The 20,937-nt window shown below is 44.8% G+C and overlaps 1 protein-coding gene and 1 pseudogene across 1 annotated transcript in view; both read left to right on the top strand.

Annotated features, from left to right (window-relative positions):
- Positions 1–288: 288 nt before the first annotated feature.
- LOC143672130 (cytohesin-1 pseudogene) lies at positions 289–998 on the top strand (annotated as a pseudogene).
- Positions 999–1,569: 571 nt separating this feature from the next.
- SMS (spermine synthase) overlaps positions 1,570–20,937 on the top strand; it is a 58,178-nt gene continuing 38,810 nt past the window's right edge. Inside the window, exon 1 of the mRNA XM_077146065.1 lies at positions 1,570–1,716. Within this exon, the coding sequence (XP_077002180.1) occupies positions 1,668–1,716 (49 nt within the window). The 5' untranslated portion in view covers positions 1,570–1,667. The remainder of the gene's footprint in view (positions 1,717–20,937) is intronic.

The following is a 20,937-nucleotide window of genomic DNA, read 5'->3' as shown; positions in this document are numbered from 1 at the left end:
CATCTTTGTTTATGTTGCATCTTACAGAGGGGAAGGAGCCCAAGCAAGAGCCAGAGTCCTAGCTGAGCAGTGGCCACCTTCTGTACTGCAGGACACAAACTGCTGAGTAAGATTGGCTACATAATTTGCAGGCCCAGTATGAAATGAAAACTTTGGGTCCCTTGTTTAAAATTCAAGAATTTCAAGACAGGGACAGCAGAGCATTAAAGCAAGCGTGGGCCCCTTCGCATTATGAAGCCCTGGGCTTATTCCCTGGTTGACTGCCCATGCTGCTAAGAGGCAGCCAAGATGCCCTTGAGGCCTGACCTGCGACAGAAAGATGACAACTCCATTCCCAGTGACCTGACTCCAGAGTACCATCAAGGATTAGAGAAATATCAGAGGAAGAAAGCATTTGCTGCAGGCTGACCTTTTGAAACTGCAGGATGAGCTAGCCAAATAGCTAACGAAATTGAGAACCTGGGATCTAGAGAAAAAAGGAAAAACATGCAAGGGCATAAACAGGTGGCCATGGGGAGGAAACAATTTAATGCAGGTGGAAAAAGGGGATCCGGTTCTTAACAGAAAATGTTCTAATGAAGAACACTTGTGAAAGCATTGCCCGGTTCTAGAAAGGGAAAGGACTCATCAAAACAGCCACTGGGACTGCCTGGGGAGAGAAAGAGATGAGCTTAATATTCAATTTCCTCCTGCTTTTGTGGCATTGCATAAATTCGCTGATCTAAACTTTGTCCAGGCATTATAGCTTCCGAATGGTGGGGGAGGCACCAAAGATTGACGAAATGATTGAGGCATTTGCCGCGTGATTTTTGTCCTTTATTAAAGGAGGGTTTAAGACCTTAGACACTTGTTATGTTGGCTGCTTTGTCATCATCGTGCTGAACACTAGCCATAACCCCAATATGAAAGATAAGCCCGCCGCGGAGAGGTTCTTTGGCATCAGTGATGGAAGAATTCCGCCAGGGGGACAACTCCAGGATCTGAAATTTCCCAATTAAACCTGAACAGCAATATTACCTTCTTGCTCTTCCTCCATTCCCATGCCATGGAAATGTAGAGAATTTAAATGCCCAGTAGCTTTCTATTAGGTGCTCAAATGCCAAGCTGGCCTTTGCTAAGAATAATGGTAATCATCATCCCAATAGGTTTAACCGTAGCATTTTAAGAGTTAAAGAAAAGGCAGGCAGTACTTTTTGACTACAGGGGTGGATCCTGGCATTTTATTTCTTTGACTCGGCCAGGAAATAAGAGGGGCCTTGGCTTGGGGGCAGTAGTGGGGGAGCAGGGGTGGAGTGGGGCCCCCCCGGAAGTCGTGTCGCGCTGTTTAAACCGAAGGTGATCTAACGGATGGCGGGAGCGCCCGCCAGAGCGTCCGCGCAGGGCGCGGCCATTGGTGACGCACGCTGGGGAACACGGCGCCCACGTTTCCACCATTAGCAAGGCCTCACACCCTGCGCTCCAAGTTCGGGGCTGGAGGCGCTGCCCCGCTTCCTCCCTCCCGGAGGCGGGCCCGGCCCCGCCCCCGCATCGCCCGGCCGCCCCGCCCACCTCCTGCCTTTGCCTCCCTGGGCGCAGCGCACTCCCCGCCGGCCGCAGCCTGACACGCCGCGCGGCCCCCAGTCTCCCGCGGCCGCCTCCCCAGGCATGGCACAGGGCCTCGCCGCACCATGGCAGCAGCACGGCACAGCACCCTCGACTTCATGGTCGGCGCCAAAGGTGAGGGTGGAGGCCGCCACCTGCCTGGCTCCGCCGGGCCGGGCGGGGCGCGCGCCGCGGGCCGAACAATGCGGGCTGGCCGCGCGGGCCCGCGCGGGGCTCTTCGGGCTGCGGGGCCGCGTGCACCGGGCGGGAGGATGGCCGGGCGGAGGCCGCCCTCCGGCTCCTGCTCCCACTCCCGCTCTCGCCGGCGCCGCGCTGCCTGCTTGGTCTCCGGCCGTTGCGCGGGGCCTGGAGGGACCGCGCCGGGTCCCCGCCGGCCGAGGCGCCCCTTCGGGCCCCACGCGGGGCTTGGCGGTCCCTGTGCCTCTGCCGGCGGGCCCCTCATTCACGTTGCGCGGCGCCCCGTCCCTGCCCCCACCCACCCTACGGGCCACCCCCTCTCCCCGGGGGAGCGGGCCCCGGCGGGGGCGCATGGGCCCCAGAGGAGCGAGAGGGTGGCGCGCTGCGGTCCCCCCGGGTGGGGGGGCGTGTGCCTCGCGGGGCCACCCGTTTGACCCATTCTAGTTCTTGGAGTCGGGTAAATTTCTCTCCCGGGGGCGGGGGTTTCCCCTTATGGGGCGCCGGGGCTGGGAAGGGACCGCGGGCAGACAGTGCTTGCTGAATGCTTAGCAGACCGCGCTGGAGACCTTCCCCCGGAAAGGGACAGGAGGGACGGGAAAAGGAAATGCTTATTATTATTGGGGGTGTGTGTGTGTGTGTGTGTGTGAGGTGGGGTGAGGTGTGGGCTTGGGAATTACAGTTCCCGGGATTAGGGAGGCTCAGAAGATTGAGAGCCGTCCAGACGAGAGAAGGCTGGGAAAGTTGGGACCGCGTGCAGGGATTCTGACTGGGGGAGAGGGTTTGCGCGAGGGTATTTTGCAGGCTGCTTTTCTCTGGGTGCTTCGACCATGGGGGAGGGGGAGGGCTGCCCGTCTCTTTTGCTGGTGGCTTTTAAACCTGTGACTGCGGCAGACTTGAATCTGCGCTTTTCATGCGTTTCTCTTGGAGAGTTTTGCTCATATCTTGCTTTTTCACTGCTTTCCTCGAATTAGTTGCAGCAACTGTTTCAGTTACCATTCTTAACATTCACTTTCTCCCCGCTTTTTCTCTCTACCTTTTTTTTTTTTTTTAAACTTCTGAGGATTCACGTTTCTATTTTCTCCCCCCGGTTTTAGCGGATCTACAAAGGTACAAGGTTTAATAAAAAGACTTTGGGATTTGGAGCAAGACCTGGGTTTAAGCCCTGTTTCTGGTGATTGACTGTGCAGATGACCTTGAGCTTATCTCTGAACCTCCCTGAGCTTCCCTGTCGGTACAAGAAAGGGAAGGAACATGCACCTCAGGGATGTTAATAATAAGGGAGTAGCTCTATAGTTGTTAAAGCAAAGTCAGTCTGTTTGGGTGGTCAGGAAGTGACTTGGAGAAAAGAACACTTTTTTTTTCTTTTAAGTTCCTACCTTTCTTAGATGAGGTTGTAAGTAAAGGAAACTGCTGGAGAGAATCTGGAAATAAAATGATGCTTGGATCCAGTGGCTGGTGAGGTATAAGATAGCTGAGGTTTTGTTGACTGCCTTGCCAGCTTTAGTGCTGAGTGGTTAGTGAAGGTTCTAGCACACTCACTTCACAGGAGAAGAGTGTGAAGCTTGGGGAAGAAATGGTGGATGAGTAATTCAGGGTCACCCAGTGGCGAGGGGTGAGTCTGGAAAGTGTCCCTGGCAGTAAGCACCTGAACACTCACCTTTATGTATTGAGCTTGGGCTTTCCTTTAGGCTTTAAGGAGGGCAAAAGCTCAGGATGGGGCCCAGAGATTCTGGCACTTTCCTCAATCTGGGTTTCCTTGCCCAGAGCCTTAAACCTCCTTCAGCTGAATTTCAAGGATTGCTTCCTGAAATGCTGGCCCACAACAAGCTTCTCCTGGGATTCTTCTGTCTTTCCATTGTGAAAATGGAGGATGTGCTGGGGGTGGTGGTGGAATATCTTCACTTAACTGTATGTAGCAAGAGCTAGAGAATTTTAACATTTCGGGCTGACATTGGCCAGAGAGAGTAACAGAACCATGGATACACAGTTTGGAAGGAAGAAGGAGAAACTGGCAGGTTCTAAGTTGGCAAGGTGTGGAAATGACATCTAAATAATTTAGTTGCACTAAAAGAAAGTAAAGTAAAAAAAAAAAAAATTGGCGATTATAGGTGCCTGTGGAGAGTAGAGAAGAAAGATCTTTAGAGGGAGGAAAAATCAAACAGCTGTTCGTAATCAAAGATGAGAAAGGTTGATGGCCAGGTGAAGAACATTAGAGAAAAAATAATACTAAGCCGGGAGTGTGTATGCATTTATGTCAGATCTTGAGCCCCCTCCAAAAGTGTTCTGGGAGTAAGAGAACTCTGATTTTTACTGTCTTCCCCCAAGTCACTTGGTTTGGTGTGAGACATGCAAATTGCCCTTGGGGGTCCGTATCCACGTTTTTAAAATAAGGTGATCTGGCTAGACTGGGATTTTCTAAGTTCTTTTTGGTTTTCTGTAAGGGGCACTTGGTGAGAAATCCTTGTGTGAGGTCTCCAAAAACATTTAATTGATTATAATGAGCCATAAGGCATTACTCTTGGCAGGTGAGTATTGGATATGACTCAAGCGTGAGTCAAATGCCTGTGGAGCTGGATTCATGCTCCTTTTTTTCCCCCTGATTTGTCAGTAATCCTTCTAACACTTCAGTTCTATGATGTGATTTTAGTGGAATTAAATTTGAACATTTAGTTATGTTACTATGTCGTGATTCCATATAACTTAGTTACCAATGCAAGCCAGCTAGTACCCAGCAGCCACTGGGCCACCAAGGGCAGTTGTAGATTGTACACGGTGTCCCTATTTGTGTTCTTACTGATGAGGTAACTCAGTTTTTATTTTTGCTAAGGAAAAAAAATCTTTGATCATCTTACAAATGCACTATTGGATTTCAAGGACTCGAGCGCAGAAAACACATCTCATTGTTTATACAGACATCTCTGGGCTGGTAGATGTATGGTTTGGTTCTAAGTCTGTATGCCAGGCACAGTGCTGGGTACCCAATGGTTAGCGAAGTGCACCCAGCCTCTGCCTGCCCTGTTGGCTTGTAGACTCTAGCTGGCCAGTTAGCCCATCCAGAGGACTAGCAGTCCAGATATTCTATGTCCTTCTCAATCCCTGGGCTGGGAGCATCTTTGAAGGCAGACCTCCAGGGTCTGTATCCTGGACACAGACCCGGTACATCGTAGATGTTTGATAAATGCTGGTTGAATGGACCACATTTCTATCATGATAAAAGTTAGGATGCGTGTTCACATCCGTTAGGGAAGGAGGCAGCATTCATTTACCTTTTATAGTTATGAGGATGGGTCCTGAGTAGGGGGAGAAATGGCTGATGCTTTTATGTACATCCTTTGGACCACTGATACTGTAGTTTATTTAGGGAAACAAAGTGACTCCTGTCGTTTAAATTGGTACCTTAATTTTGTAACAGGAGTCTTGTTTAATAAGAACAGAAGGCTGCCTGGGAATTAACGGGCTTAGCAAAAAAAGGTTAGGAAAGAGGTTTCTTTTTGTGCCTTTGACTTCTTATCAGGTAAGCCTTACAGATGTCTTCTGAGAAGAGGAATTTTAAATGCATGAAGTAACCCAATTTTTAAAATAAAATACAGTTTTCAAAACAAAAAAGCCCCCAAGTTTGCAGGATGGTAGTACATGCTTCTTTATTAACACATTAAATAACAAGATATAGCAGCAGGTTTACTAACTTGCGCAATTTGAAAGTAGAGCTGAATGAAACGTGATATGAAAATATCTGATTTTATTGTTGGCAGTGGTCAGGTGTAGTTGCTGATCTGTAGCTTTTGGCCTACAATGGTAAGTGAAGAAAATGCTAAATTTCAGTTAGTGAAAATAAGATTGTAACTTTTTCCCCATCCAAATTCACAGGCCCCATGAATTGTGTCCATTGACCTCTTGGGAGACCTTGAACTCTAGGTTAGCCTCCCCTAACTCTAGGTTAGGCTGGAGAGAGAACCAACTGCCAGTTGTGTATATTGTCTGTTCTTTTTAGGTGGAGTAAGTTTCCACCCAGGGCCAGCACTGTAGACAAATGTCCCTGGTTCCTCTTCAAAACGTCTCTTTGAAAACATAAAAGCTGCCATTTATTAATTACCTCTGCTGCTAGGCATTACCTTAAATGCATTGCACAGTTATTTTCCATGATCCTTCTATTATTCCCATTTGAAAACCCGTGGAGGTTTTGCACCTTTTAAGTGATGTAAATGGGATTAAAACCCACAGTGATTCTCAGTGGGGATCGGGGGCGATCATGCCCCCTCCCTCAACTCACTCCCCGGCACATTTAGCAATTTTTGAGTTTAGGTCTAAATAGGCCATGCATTAATCAGGATGACAATTCATCAGTAAAATTTCCCTGGCCCTTTTTTGGAGCCACCATTAGGCACATATCATATAAACCCTAGGGGTTAGTCAGGGAGGGAGGGAGGAAGGATGGGCCTTCACCTTCCTCCAGGGTTTGGTTAGGAGCCGAGGGTTTGACTCATGCTTCCCACTCACCCCAGCCTATGGCTGGAGGTGACCTTCCTTCCCAGATTATTTCCTAGAACAGGGAACCAAGCCATCAGCCCATCCAGCAAGCTTCCGCTCTTCCCATGTGTTTGTTGAGCTGCTTTCTGGTGGCAACATATAGTCTCTGTGTGTGTTTTAAATAGCTATAAGTGTATAGCTACAAAACTTAAATAATCCAGTTTTGATTGCATCCAGCTTTTTTGTTTGTTCAAGAGTGGAAAAAGTTTTTACCCCTACTTCTCCAGAATTATTATTTCCTGTCCCATTACACTTATCACCCATTGTGATTAAAAAAACAAACCCACACTTGCTATTACTTTAACAATGGAACCTTGGGGGGCTGATGTTGGGGCGTGTGGGAAGACTTGCTCGGCCCCTCTAGATTTACAGACTCACCATCTTTAGGGGGTGGGGTGTAAGGTCCTGGAATTTGCATTTTTAACTAGCCTCCTCCCTGTGATTCTGATGCTGATTAAAGTCTGCAATTACTATAGAAGGGTCCCAATAAACCCATCTCACCAGCCAGTCTATTGACTCTACTTGCTTGACGCTCTCAAATTTCCCCCTTTTTCCTGGCTACAGTTGCATGGCCACAATCCCATTTGTCTCCAGTCTTGGGAGGGCCTGGAGCCTTTATCAGGAACTCAACTTGTTCTCTGTCCCTTTTTCCATTTTAAAACCCTTCCCTGGCTCCCCAGTACCCTACTGGTCTAAACTCTTTATCAGCACTCACAAGGTCCATTTCTCTCCCTCACATGCTTGTGGTCCCAAGTAACCAGGAGGCAACTGGACTCAGAATTGAACAGCTTTGGATCAAAAAGCATTTATTTTCTCAGACGTTACTTGTTTGGAAATGTTTTATGGACTCCCTCATTTTCTTGCTCTAGCCTGCTGTCCTCTGGCACATACCTTTGTTTTCTTGTGATTTTTTTTAAGCTCCTTTTACCCTAACTTTGCACAAGATTCTTAATTGCACTGATCATGTTCCATAGGACTCCAGGCTGAAACATTTCACATTGCCGGGAATTAGTTTTGTGAACTTGCCATTAAAAATAAGTGTATAAACCTTAATGAGTCTTTTTAGAGTGTAGATAGTTCCCCGACTTACACCCATTTCTTTAAACCTCTAGAGCTTACGGTAAAATTAGCTTATACTTGATATCAAGAAACCTCATTTGGTTCTTATTTGGTAATGCTCTTTTAAGTGCTTTGGAAGGGAAAGCTGCTGTTTAAGAAGTTGACTCCATGGCCAAGGGCCCTAGGAGACACCCACACCAGCTGAAAGGGGGAATGTACTTTTTCAGATAATCCAAAGCCCTGCCTGAGATGGTTCTTAAAGAGAGTTTTTTCCAGTTTAAAATCTGGCAATTTGTCCTGTGTGTTTTGCTGGAGTCCTATGGAACATGATCAGTGCAATTAAGAATCTTGTGCAAAGTTAGGGTAAAAGGAGCTTAAAAAAAATCACAAGAAAACAAAGGTATGTGCCAGAGGACAGCAGGGTGGTGGTGGAGGGGACGGGGCAGTTATGTTTTTGCAGTGGTGGAAGAGTTAACAGTTTGGATCTTCTTTGCAACCTCTCAGTATATACTTAAACCCACCCCCCCTCGTATTCGAATTGGCAGTCCCAGGCCTTAGCTTCTTTCTTAGGCGATAAAGAAGTGCTGTGGTCTCAAATGGCTTTCAGAAATTGCAGTGTTTGATTTCGGGTTTGGTACCCGAGTAAGATGTGGAATTATAGGCAATCTAATTTGGATTGAGACCGCCATGATTATACTATCCCTTAGCAGGTAAGGATGAGTTAGAAAGTTACTGGATTGTGGTTGGGTGTCCATTTTATTAAAAATGAAAAACAAAAAAAGTGTTCAGTAAAGCTCTTCCTGACTTTAGTCTTTCCCAATCAGGCAGATTCCAGGCTTTTAATTCACCATGTCCCTGCAGTTGTAATGCAAGCCTGCTGGTGTGCACCATGGCTCCCACCACCATTTCATGGTAGTTTAGTACAGACTCAGTTCTTTTGAAAAGTCAGGGAACTTCTTCAGTTCAATCTGCAAACCAAGTACGGAAATGCACAAATGCACTTTTAAATTTAAATAGTGCCACTAGGCACTAAGGTGGGCCGTATGGTGTGGTGGGCCTGGGTTTCATTAAATTAATACTGTCACCTGTGTTCTCAAGAAGCCACTGATCTAGTGGGGATACTTGTGATCAAGTGCATTTGTGTGCTAAGCTGCAAATGCAAAAAATGTTGGTAAGAGCATGTTCTAGATTCCAGAGCTGACTTGACTATGTGGGTGGTTTAGCAGGCACCTTAATTTCTCGCTCTGCATGAAGGTGCTAATGATACCAAAATCCCACACAGTGTTGTTGGGTGGGATGTCCAATAAAATGTTTGGAAGAATGTCAAATGAGACATCAAGTACTTAACACTAGTTGCAATATTTAGGGTTGAGTACTTTGAAATTGTGCCAGTGGATAAAGATGCCCAGTTATAAAGAGGTGTGAATTTAACTTACTGAAAGATAAAGGAAAGGCCAGTTGGCAAAAGAAGAGGCAGAAAATAATGAGTTGGCATGTTGTTTTAAGGTTGGCCTACTTTATTTAAAGGACCTCCCTGAGTTATAAAAACAGAATTTTTAAAAGGCACTTTGATTTTTCAGTTATTGCTTATGTGTTTGTGTTGCATGAGTCCATTTTTCCTTATAATGGAAATTTCTCCAGTGAAAATCCTGAGCGATTTCTAGGACATTGTTACATTTAACACCAGATTATCTCTTCTGAAGGTCAAGCAAGACTGCATGCAGTATGCTAATGGGCATTCTGAATTTCTCTGCCAGCCTCACAGTATGGAGGTGAATATTGACTGTTTCTCAAAGTTGATTCAACCTGGAGCCCTTTTTCTCAGAGTATTTTTCAGAACTGGTACCCAGGATCATACTTTGGGAAACAGTAGTGGTGTAATTTATAAATGTTAGCACTGAATCTTTCAATTGCCTTGCACTGCACCTAAGTAACCCTAAGTAACCTGGTTGGTTTTGAGGTTGATGGTTATGGACCTAAGTGTTTTTTCCTAGATGAGGCTTATGTAGTCTGGAGCAGGCGACCTGGTGTTGGAGAAAGGGGGATGGCTTACTGTCAACCTACTCCCTTTGGTATGAGATACAAGAAATAGGACTTTCAAGAGCATTTTGTGAGTGTTAAATTGTTAATAGAACTCTTATGTGTGTTTTTTTTTTCTTTGACTAAGGGATCTAGCTTTACTTGAAGAGATTGCAGTAGCTGCTTGTGGTAATTAGATTCAGATGTCAACTTGGCCAGGTGAAGGTACCTAGTTCTATTGCTGTGAACATGAGCCAATATTGGGTACGTGAACCTCATCTGTTGCTGATTACATCTACAGTCGGCTAGGAGGTGTGCCTGCTGCAATGAATGACGTTTGACTTAATTGGCTGGTGCTTAAATGAGAGAGCTCAACGTACCACAGCCCAAGCAGCTCAGCATGCCTCATATCAGTACTCATCTCAGGCCAGGCCTTTGGAGATGCAGAAAGGAATCACCCCGGGGAAAGTTGTTGGAACCCAGAGTCCTGGAGAGAAGGCCAGCAGAGATCGCTCTGTGCCTTCCCATGTAAGAAAGAACCTCAGCTGAAAGTCAGCTGCCTTTCCTCTGAAGAACTATACCTTAACTAAATAAATCCCCTTTTATTGAAAGCCAGTTCATTTCTGGTGTTTTGCATTATGGCAGCTAGTGAACTAGAACACTGCTCAAGTAATGGTTTATGCTTTTGGGTTTTTTTTTTTTTGCATAATTTTTCTGTTTTAAGAGTTATATGCTCAAAAAAGAAGTATCCAAGGGGACTGGGGAAAAAGGAGGAAATATTCAACTTCCCCATTTGGAAAGTTCCTGATATTCTCACAAGCAGTGGAGATAATCAAACCAATAGGCTGAGCCCTTGATATTGGGGTTCGCCCCTATGTAACTTATTCCTGCAAAGGATAGGCTAAGCCTGCTTATAATTATGCCTAAGGGTCACCCCCAGAGAATCTTTTTTGTTGCTCAAATGTGGGCTCTCTCTCTGAGCCAACTTGGCAGGTGAACTCACTGCCGGCTGCCCCCCCCCCCCCCCACGTGCGACCTGACTCCCAGGGGTGTAAATCTCCCTGGCACTGTGGGACAGAACTCCCCAGATGAGCTGGGAGCTGGCATCAAGGGATTGAGCGAGCCTTCTTGACCAAAGGGAAGGAGAGAAATTAGACAGAATATAGTTTCAGTGGTTGAGAGATTTCAAACAGAGTTGAGAGGGTATCCTGGAGCTTATAACTTTTCGTTTCTTCAGGGTCTGTGGTAACAACCCCCCCCCCTGCATTTCTGATTTTGTTTATTCGCATCCTTTCTCATTTTCTTTGTCAGTGTTGCTAGTGTCCCATCGATTTTATTGATTTTTCTCAAAGAACCAACTTTTGGTTTTATTGATTCTTTCTGTTCTTTTGTTCTCCATTCATTAACTCTGTTTTAATCTTTTTTATTTCTTTTCTTCTATTTGCTTTGGGGTTAGTTTGTTGTTCATTCTCAAATTCCTCCAGGTGAGAATTTAAATCCTTGATTTTTGCTCTCTCTTGTTTTTTAATAGAGGCATTTGGGGAAATAAATTTACCTCTCAGCACAGCCTTTGGCAGCATCCCATAAGTTCTGATATGTTGTATTCTCATTGTCATTCGTCTCCAGATAATTACTGGTTACTCTAGCAATTTTTTCTTTGACCCACTCGTTGTTTAAGAGTGTGTTATTTAATCTCCATGTATTTGTGAAAGTTCTCATTCTTTGGTGGTTATTGAGATCCAGCTTCATCCCATTGTGATCAGAGAAAGTGCTTTGAATAATTTCAATATTTTTAAATTTATAAAGACCTGTTTTGTGCCCCAGCATATGATCTATCCTGGAGAAAGTTCCATGAGCCCTAGAGAAGAATGTATATTCTGGTGTTTTGGGGTGCAATGACCTGTATATGTCTGTTAGGCCTAATTCATTTATCAAGTTGTTTAACCTATTTCCTTGTTGATCCTCTTTCTGGTTGCTCTGTCTATAGAGGAGAGTGATGTGAAGTCTTCTATTATTGTTGAAACATCTATCGCTTCCTTCAGTTTTGCCAATGTGTCTTATGTACTTTGGAGCTCCTTCATTGGGAGCATAAATATTCGTGATTGTTGTTTCTTCTTGGTGAATTGCCCTTTAATTAGTGTATAGTATCCTTCTTTGTCTTATGATGTCATTACATTTAAAGTCTATTTGGTCTGATATTAGTATAGCTACTCCCACTTTCTTTTGGTTACAACTTGCAAGGAACATCTTTTTTCCATCCTTTCACTTTCAATCTATTTGTATCCTTGTGTCTAAAATGAGTCTTTTGTAAAAATCCTGTAGCTGGGTTATATTTCTTAATCCATTCTGCCATTCTGTATCTTTTAATTGGTAAATTTAGTCCAGTGACATTCAAAGATATTACTGAAAAGGTATTTTGTGAATCCACCATCTTATCCTTTGGATTTTGTTTGTCAGATCTATATATTCTTTTCCTTCTCTTTTATCCTTTAAGTTGCCCTTGCTGGTGCTCCTCAGTTCTGTGCCCTCCTCCAGACCTCCCTCTAGTATTTCTTGTAGGGCTGGTCTCTTGTTGACAAATGCTTTCTCGATTTGTTTGTCTCTGAACATTTTAATCTCTCCCTCAGTTTTGAAGGGCAGTTTGGCTGGATACAGAATTCTTGGCTGGAAGTCTTTCTCTTTCAGGATCTTAAAGATACCATACCACTGCCTTCTCACCTCCATAGTGCTGGTTGAGTAGTCTGAATTCAGTCTTGTGTGGTTTCCTTTGTTTGTAGTAGATTGTTTTTCTCTTGCCGCTTTCAAGATTTTCTGCTTCTCTTCAACATTGACAGACTTATTAGTGTGTATCTTGGGGAAGGCCTATTTGGATTTATTCTATTTGGAGTTTGTTGGGCTTCTTTGTATATTTATGTCTTATAAGGGTTTGGAAGTCACAGGATTGTGGAGGTGCAGTGTGGGAGCTGAGGGTATGGGGTGTAGCTCAGCAGGCCTTGGAGTGCAGGAGCAGGGTGTGGCATGGGGGACACAGAGGTAGCTGTAGGAGGTGGATAAAGAGGCTGTGTGAATACATAGGGGCTGGTGTGTAGGTAGGATGTGAGTGGTACGTGTAGCGTGGGGGTCATGGTATCAGGGTATAGGGTAGGTGGCTCAAAGTTTGGGGCATGGGAAACATGGTGCAGGTGTGGCCTTGCACACAGGGAGGGGTCCAGAGAGCCCTTGATGCAGATGTGGGAGTGTGTAGGGGCGGGCACAGATCACAGGGGTTGCGAGAGGTGGGTCAGTGGGTAGGGGGTGGCGTTGGATGGGCAATGCCCTGGCGCAGATGCGCAGGTGTGTAGGGGGTTGGAGTAGGTATGCACGCATGTGAAGAACAGGGGCTATGTAGTACAGATGTATACATGAACACTTTCCAGGTATAGGAGCAGAGCGGCAGAGTGGGACAAGTGTACATGCTTGCGGGGTATGGAGTTGGGGTGCAGGCGTCAAGAAGTCAGTGCACGAATGTATGAGCACACGATGATGTGGAGGATGTGGCTGTGTGGGTGCACAGGACTGGGGGGCAGGGACCTGGTGTGTGCTGGTCTAAAGGTCAGGGCCCTTGTGTGCACACGCGCAGACTGGGGTTGCATCTTTGTGGGCTGGGGGCAGTTGTGGCCTGGATGCACAGGTCAGTGCTTGCCTAGATCTGGAGGTGTGACTGGGGACCCGGTGCATGCCGTGGATCTGGGAGGGCCATAAACTGATGTACATTTCGCAGAGCTGGGAGGTCAGGGTGGGGTTGCGCAACTGTATGGGCTGGGGGCAGGTGTATCCTGGATATGAAGGTAAGCACCTGCAGCCTTGATGAGCTGGTGACTGCCTGTAGGGGGCAGGGTAGGGGAGGTGAGAGACTGCGCTTGTGCAGGAGGGGTGGGTTGGGCTGGGGCAGGCGTGTACCTGCTTCAGGTGGTGGTGGGGTGGTACTTGGAGCACAGGAAGGGGTGTGGGGGCGGGTGACGGGATTCAGGTGCATGGGTGTGGGATGAGTTGCCTGTCGAGGGACTGTACCTTTGAGGGTAGTGCATTCAAGGAACGTGGCTTTGCTTACTTCCTAGTCCCGGTGTCCCCAGGTTCTGGGCTTCCGTTTGGAAAGGGCCACATTAGGCTGTTTGCACCAGCCAAATGGTCTCCGGTTCTCTGTGTCTCAATTCTTCAGCTTTTGCAACCAGGGCCTCCCTATGTGGTATAGAAGACCCTACCAGGTCACTTCCATCCTGGAATCATCTTCTCTAGCTGTTCCTTAGAGCAGGGATGAGATTCAACCTATCCTATTCTGCCATCTTCCTGGAACTCTGATATCCTGGAGGTTATTCTTATGCATTATATAGATATCCCCTATGTTTTTGTATGCTATATGGCGGGGTCACATTTCATTCTTTTTCCATGTGAGTATCCCATTATTGCTGTACTATTTGTTGAATTTTTGTTTGTTTGTTTGTTTATTGTTCAGTTTGCTTGTTTGTTTTGTGGGAAGTGCATGGACCGGGACTAGAACCTGGTTCTCCTGCATGGCAGATGAGAAGTCTGCCCTTGCACCTACCCCCCACCCCCATAGATGTCTCTTTTTAGTTTGTGGTATATTGGAGTGGCTGGAGGGAAGTCCCTGAAACAGTTGATCTGTGTTCCAGTAAGTAGCCTTGATTCTTGAAGACGACTGTATAATGATATAGCTTTCACATTGTGACTGTGTGATTGTGAAAACCTTGTGTCTGATGTTCATTTTATCCAGGGCATGGACGGATGAGTTAAAAAAAATATATATGGGTAAAAAATAAATAATGGGGGAGATAAGGGGTAAAATGAATTGGGTAGATGGAAATACTGGTGGTCAGTGAGAGGGAGGGGTCAGGGGTATGGGATGGAAGAGTTTTTTCTTTTTCAGGAGTGGTATAAGTGTCCTGAAAAAATGATCCTGGTGATGAATACCCAACTATGTGATGATGTTGTAAGCCATTGATTGTATACCATGTATGGACTGTATGTGTGTGAAGATTTGTCAATAAAAATATTGGAAAAAGTTATGCTCATTTTAGACTACATAGAGGATGTAGAGAAACATAGAATTCCCATCTCTGTCTTCTTAAGCAGAGAACCACTGTTTTAGTATATGGGACAAAAAACGGCTTATTGTCACTGCTGATTAAGCTTCTTGGGTCCTGAAGCCCCTAGCCAGTCTGCCTCCTCCTCTGCACCTTTTAGAGTCTTCTTATGTTTGTCTTATGCTTAACGTCCAGAGTTTTTAATTGTACTTAGTGGGAAGAATAGGGAAGCTTATGTCTACTTCATCTTCTCAGATATGGAAGTCCTCAGTGGTTACTTTTTAATACTTTAAAAGACTGGTTCCTTAACTATTCTTGCTCATCCGGGTGTGGCATTGTTTCCATTAGCTGCTAATGTTACTTCCATGTATTCCTTAAAAAGCAGGGCTCCTAATAGTATAGGTTACTTTGCTATTATAGTTTTCAACATTTAATAAATTACTAACTTGATTTTAGGAAGTATTCTTCAGATTATTCTAGTCTTAAATTTTAAGAACATCACTTCTAGAAATCCATGTTGTAGAGTTGCACCTGAGAGTTCCTGTCCCTAATGGTGAGAAATTAGAGCTGGAGAAGACCTTAGACAAACTAAGCAAACTAAGCAAAGATCCTCTGGCTGAATCCTGCCCAGCTGGCCTATTTTTGTATGGCCTTCAAACTAGGAATGATTTTTGCATTTTTAAAGGATTCTTATAAAACAAACTTCCCACCAAAAAGACTTTGTGACCGAAATCTGATTTGGCTTCCCAAGCCTAAACTATTAACAACGTGGCCCATGACAGAAAAAGTTTGCTGACCTCTGCCTTAGACCACTGTAGTCCAGTGATGTTGGCAGCCTGCTTCAGAGCCATCTGGAAAATTTTAAAGTACAGATTCCCAGGCCCCCCACATGGCATCTTTCTCATCTGGAATCCATCATAGCACACACCCCTCTCCATGTTTGGGAAGTTTTGACGTGTGTACTTTCATCTGTGTGCTATTCTCCGGATTCATTTTTTTTTTCCTAAGTTCCTCAAAGATGCTGGTGATCTCCTTAGAGGCCCATTCTGAAGGGGGGCAAGCCTAAAAGTTGAGTTTGCTGATACTGCCGTGGCCAAAGCAAGAGGAAGGGAAGACGGAGGGGCCTTCTGAAGGGCAGCTCTGATGTAAATGTGATTTTTGACATCACAAAGTCCAAATGGTTTTTGTCTTTGTGCATGAGACTTCATTGTTGTTGCACGTGGAGCCTGGCATAGGAGCTCAGGACAGAAACCATGAATTGTTCAGAGAAACACCCATACTGATAGGTAGGATCCATAAGGAGGAGGGTTTCTGCCTACTTAACTTTAGTGTGAAGAAAGCTAGAGATTCATAATATTGGTTAAGTGCTCAGAAAGCATATTTCATATAGATGGTCAAAGTGGCAACTACAAAGTGTCTATCTTGTTCCTTTCCTTGGCAAAGCTGAAGGAAGCCATTGCCTCCTGACTGTGGGCCAGCGCTGAAACCTCTGTGTTCATCCCACTGCTCTGTGAGACAGGAGTGTGGCAAGGATAGATGCCACCCAGGACGCTTTGCACATCGCACAGTGCAGGCCAATTTGGAACGAAAAGTATGGGCTGGTCATTTTACTCAGTCTGTATATGCCTTAGTAAGTCTTTGTTCTCCTGCCCTCTAACCTCAAACACTTCTGGCATTTTCTTCCTTGTCCTTTTTATAATGCTGCTCTGGCTGGTTTCGCTTTACTTCTTTAACTTCTCTTTCCTGTTGGTTTGTAGTGTGAGTACCCGAGAGAGGATACATTATTGGGCCCCATCTCTTTTCTGTGTTCTCTGCCTTGGCCATCTTCACCTGTTGTCTTCACCCATTGTCTTCCACATCTCTAGGCTCAAGTTGGCTCCTTCTCAAACAGGTTCTTTAACTAGGTGGTGTCTACATTGCATCAGAGGACTCCTTATATTGTTTGAGTGATTCATTTCATTCATTCGAGAGAGGAAGTGTTGTGTATGTTCCTGTCTCAACCACAAACCTTTCCCTCAAATGAAAGCCAAGCTTTATCATAATCTCCTTTGTTTTGCATTATTATTATTTACTTTTTGTTTTTATTTTTTTGGCATGAGCAGGCTCGGGGAATCGAACCCAGGTCTCCAGCATGGCAGGTGAGAATTCTGCCACTGAGTCACTGTGGCACCACCCTGTCTTGCATTATTTTATAAACCTTTGTTAGAAGTCCATGTGGGTTTAAGTCAGAATGTGAGGACAGGAGAGTTTGAGTCACTTGACACCTCTCTCAAGTTGCCACCCACCCAGTGCCATTTGAGGCAGTGGGGGTGAGTCTAGGCTCATAGCTTGTGTCTTTACTTTGAAGGCCCTCCTAGTCTTGTGGGAAAAATGGACCTGCCAGGAAGAAGGGGGTACCATACTAGATCAGTGTTTGGTTTCCAGACTAAAGAGGGATTAGGATTGTGTTTTTGTAAATTGCATTTTTATAAACCCGACTTTAATTTGGGGCCTTATAAAAGACCTGGGTAGGTATCATTTTAAAGTAGGGAGACTGGGTCTTGCCCCCTTTCCAGTAGGTGTTGGGCAGTTTGAGTGCTGGGATGTAGGAGTGATGGGAGTTGCCCCAAGTATATGCATGGGAAATGCCCCTTTAACTGCTATCCCATACAGTGAGAAAGGGAGGACATGGCTGGGGAATAATTACCAACACATTTACAATATACTAAGGCCTATCCTAAACAGACGTTTTAAGAAATAGTCATTGTGGCTTGTATTGTAAACATTCCCAGATGGTTTTCCTTACTTCATGTTTGCCTGAAAAAAGCTTGGGTGTTATTCATGTTTTGGAGTTTTATGGCAGTTAATCCAACTTCAGTAGGTCTTTTTTAAAAAATTTTCTGTAGTTAATTTTTCGAAGTTTGATTGCTGTACTCTATGAATATCAGAAACCGTGCTCTAAAAATAGCTTCTCCAAATTGTTTCCATCATTTTCTCTTTCTGAATTTTGCAGCCCCAACTTGTGGTTCTGATTGAGCAGAGGCCCTGAGCCAGTGACTGTAGCCTGCTTGACTGGGAGGAAAGTCCCATGGGTGCAGGACTCTGGCTTCCTCACTGTGCCATCAGCTGACTCTGGGCTGCACTCTTGTTGATAGTCTGATGGGTGGGAATGGATACAGAAAGCCAGCAGCCCCTCTGGCCTGTTGTGCATTTGGGCTCTGTGACTGGGACACGGCTTGTGGGATACCCTGTTGCTTTGATTACCTGGTAGTAACTGGCAATCGGAAGGCTCACTAGGTTGGATTTTTTTCTTGACAGTTCTATTGAGATATTCACACACCATACAGTTCATCCATTTAGTACATTCAGAGTTGTACAGCCATCACAGCTATCGGTTTTAGAACTTGTTTTTCATCACCCCAAAAGAGACACTCTTTATTAACCATGGCTCCCCAGCCCCTGGCAACCACTACTCTTCCTTCTGTCTCTGAAAATTTGTTTATTCTGGACATTTCATATAAATCAAGTCACATAGTATTTGTCCTTTTATGTATGGCTTTCACCTGGGTGAACCTTGTCGCATCTATTAGAACTTTATTTCTTTTTATGGCCGAATAGTATTCCATTGGATGAATAGACCACATTTCTGCTTAGCCATTCATCCATTGACGAATATTTGGGTTGTATCCATTTTGGGCAGCTATGACTAATGCTGCTGTGACCATCAGCTTGGGTTTTGGGTGATGTGTCGCATCATCATGCAGCTGTTGTAAAACAGACTGGACTGTGGACTTTTAAGAGCGAGTTATGGAAGCAAGGAGCCACCTTCTTCACCTTCACTTTCAGCCTGGAGATTCATTAGGCTTCTGAAGGTCTCATAATTCTCCTGATGAAAGCTCTTCTTTTAGGAATTAAAACTTTTAAAATACTTTAAAGTTTTTAACATAATTTTTAATCCACATGTTAAACCCTTTTTTATGGTGAAATATGAAGACAACTTTTGCATATCTCTTGAACTGAGTAATCTGGATTCATCGCCTGTCAGTATTCATGTTTTTGTTTAACCCTAGCGCATCCTGAGTGAGTTCAGAAGATGTTCCTGATCCATGGGTGGTTCTGAGCAACCAGCTCAGATGAGGGAGATTGTGGGAAATGTCGCACTGTAATCCCTCAGACCGGATTATGCTGGTGGTGTCGGTAATTCCTGATAAGAATTTTTTTTTTAAATAGAGGTATAATTTATGTACAGGAAAATTTGCTCTTTTTAGTGTGCAACAGGTCTGTGAATTTTGACAGTCATGTAATCACCAGCACAATCAAGATAGAGAATCTCTGATTTTTTTTTTAACTGCCCTGAGGGTGACTTTTATTTCCAGCATATTCATTTTAGAAATTAAAGAGGACTTATGTCATAGCAGTCTAGGTGGGCAATTCAATCTCCATCTTCCCAAAAATCAGAAACAAAAACCCCACAAGAAATAAAGCCCCACCCAAGATTACCTTCTATTTTATAGAAGGTAAAGGATTATACTGCTGTGGTGTGTCATGCAGTATCTTTGAATGCTGTAGTACTGTGAATAAAAAGAGATAGTGTAGGTTTTATAAGAAGAAATAGCTCAGATTTTATAAAATCTGCTGTTTCATTGATTTTACCAGTTTAAAGTAACTTTACTTTTAGTACTTTATTATGACTTTTATCATATCTTCCACATTTATATGTCATAAATTCTCCTTATAAAAAATTAGAATTTAACAGATCAAACTAAAGTACCCTTTGGCTATTCCTCTCTCCAATTCCCCTATCTTAGTTCTCTTTTGAGAAGTAGCTACTGTCAATAATGTAATATGTATCTTTCCTTCTTCATGGACTTGCCCGTAGAAAAGATATCTATGTTTGTGTATATTGCTGAATGGGTTTTTAAAGCAGATTATCTGAATGACTTCAAACTGTACTGGGTATAGTTTCCCTTTCTTCCTCTTTTAGGTTTAGGGGCCTGGTAAGAAAACCAGAAAGCTGCGTAAAGGGAAAATAAACCCAACCCAGGCTCTTTGGCGTTCCATCTTTAGATTCTCCGGTTCTGGGTATAGGGTGCTTGTGTTCATGGTTCTCCTTGCAGTGAGCTGCCCACGCTTCTCTGTTGCTAGCCAGTTTCTCGGTCAGCTTCCCAGGAAGAAAGTGCAGGTCCCTGGCAGGAGGAGGAAGGAGGGAGGTCAGGGTGCACCCTGACTGATGGGAGAAATCTCTTTGGGCCCTTTGAGTTGGGTGTTAAATGGTAAGCATTGGTGACAAAGGGGAAAGGAAAATCAAGTATGGGTCAGGGCTTGGACCTTTGAAAAGACTGAAAATATTGACAGGTCTGTGGAATGGATGCGCTGTAGGATGACTGGAGTTGCTGGAATAGGAGATGGGCTGGATACTTTGGGCCTTATGTTGGATGTCATGCAATATGGGAATAATTAACCAGTCCCTTGGAGCTTACATAGTTGAGCAGGCTGGGGAAGAGAGACTAAGAAACAAAGAACTGGTGGGGTATAGGGGGCCTGATGGGGAGACTTGGAATTTCCAGTCTCCATAAATAAAAATATGCTTGGCAAGAACAGAAATTCATCCCTGAAATTCATAAGCCAGTTGCTACTTAAATGCCAGGGAATATCGGAGCTGAAAGGATCATGAACCCAAATCTGTTCCAGCCCCTTAATTTTGCAGAAGAGAATTTGAGGCTCTGGCTGATGGCAGGGCAGGTAGGCACACTGGCGGATGGAGTCCGATAGCTCTGAAGAAGAATTGGGGTGTCTGTCTACACGTCTAGTAGACTCCTGTCTACTCAGGAGTGTGCAGCCTCATGAAAACCTACACGTCACCTGTGTGCCCATGCGATGAGTTTTCTCAAGTTTTTGAAGTTGAAAAAGAAGTAAAGCTGCAAACCAAGGTCACAAGTGGAGCTGGTCAAGAGTTCTTTTCTCCCCCCGTATATGTGAGAATTGCATATTTACTGGAAAGACTGGGTAGCCTCTCTTACGGAATCCAGTTGGTTAAGGAAGTTAGAATATCTTAGCCTCTTAAAGCTGAAAAACTGGCAGTGTAACGTAAGCATGTTCTTCTTTTTGCCAGGGTTGGTGGTGTCTTATGTTTATTCAAGCGTGAATCCCTGAACAAGTCAGATTGGCTTGGCACCGCTCATCTGCTAAACTGATGTGTACAGGGCCCCATTTTATGGTTGAGGAAATTAGGTCTGTGAGTGAGGCATATTCTGGGCTAGTGAGTTTTGGGGTGCCGAGGGGCTGTGATGGAGAACTTGTGAGAAAGCTTCAGGAGAGGGCCATTACGGGGAATCTTAAATGGCAGGTGGTATAAGCCTTGGGGTAGGGTAGGAAGGGAAGTCAGGAGCTTGATTTTAAGACTTATGATTAGGACAGCCCAGTGGGGGTGGGGGGGGTGGGACAGGTTCCTGCTAGATCTACAGAGCTGAACTTTGGCCAGCTGGAGCTGAGG

Source organism: Tamandua tetradactyla, chromosome X (assembly GCF_023851605.1).
Source record: "Tamandua tetradactyla isolate mTamTet1 chromosome X, mTamTet1.pri, whole genome shotgun sequence".
Taxonomy (NCBI): Eukaryota; Metazoa; Chordata; class Mammalia; order Pilosa; family Myrmecophagidae; genus Tamandua; species Tamandua tetradactyla.
Note: the sequence above shows the minus strand (reverse complement) of the source record. Positions and strands in the feature narration are given on the sequence as shown.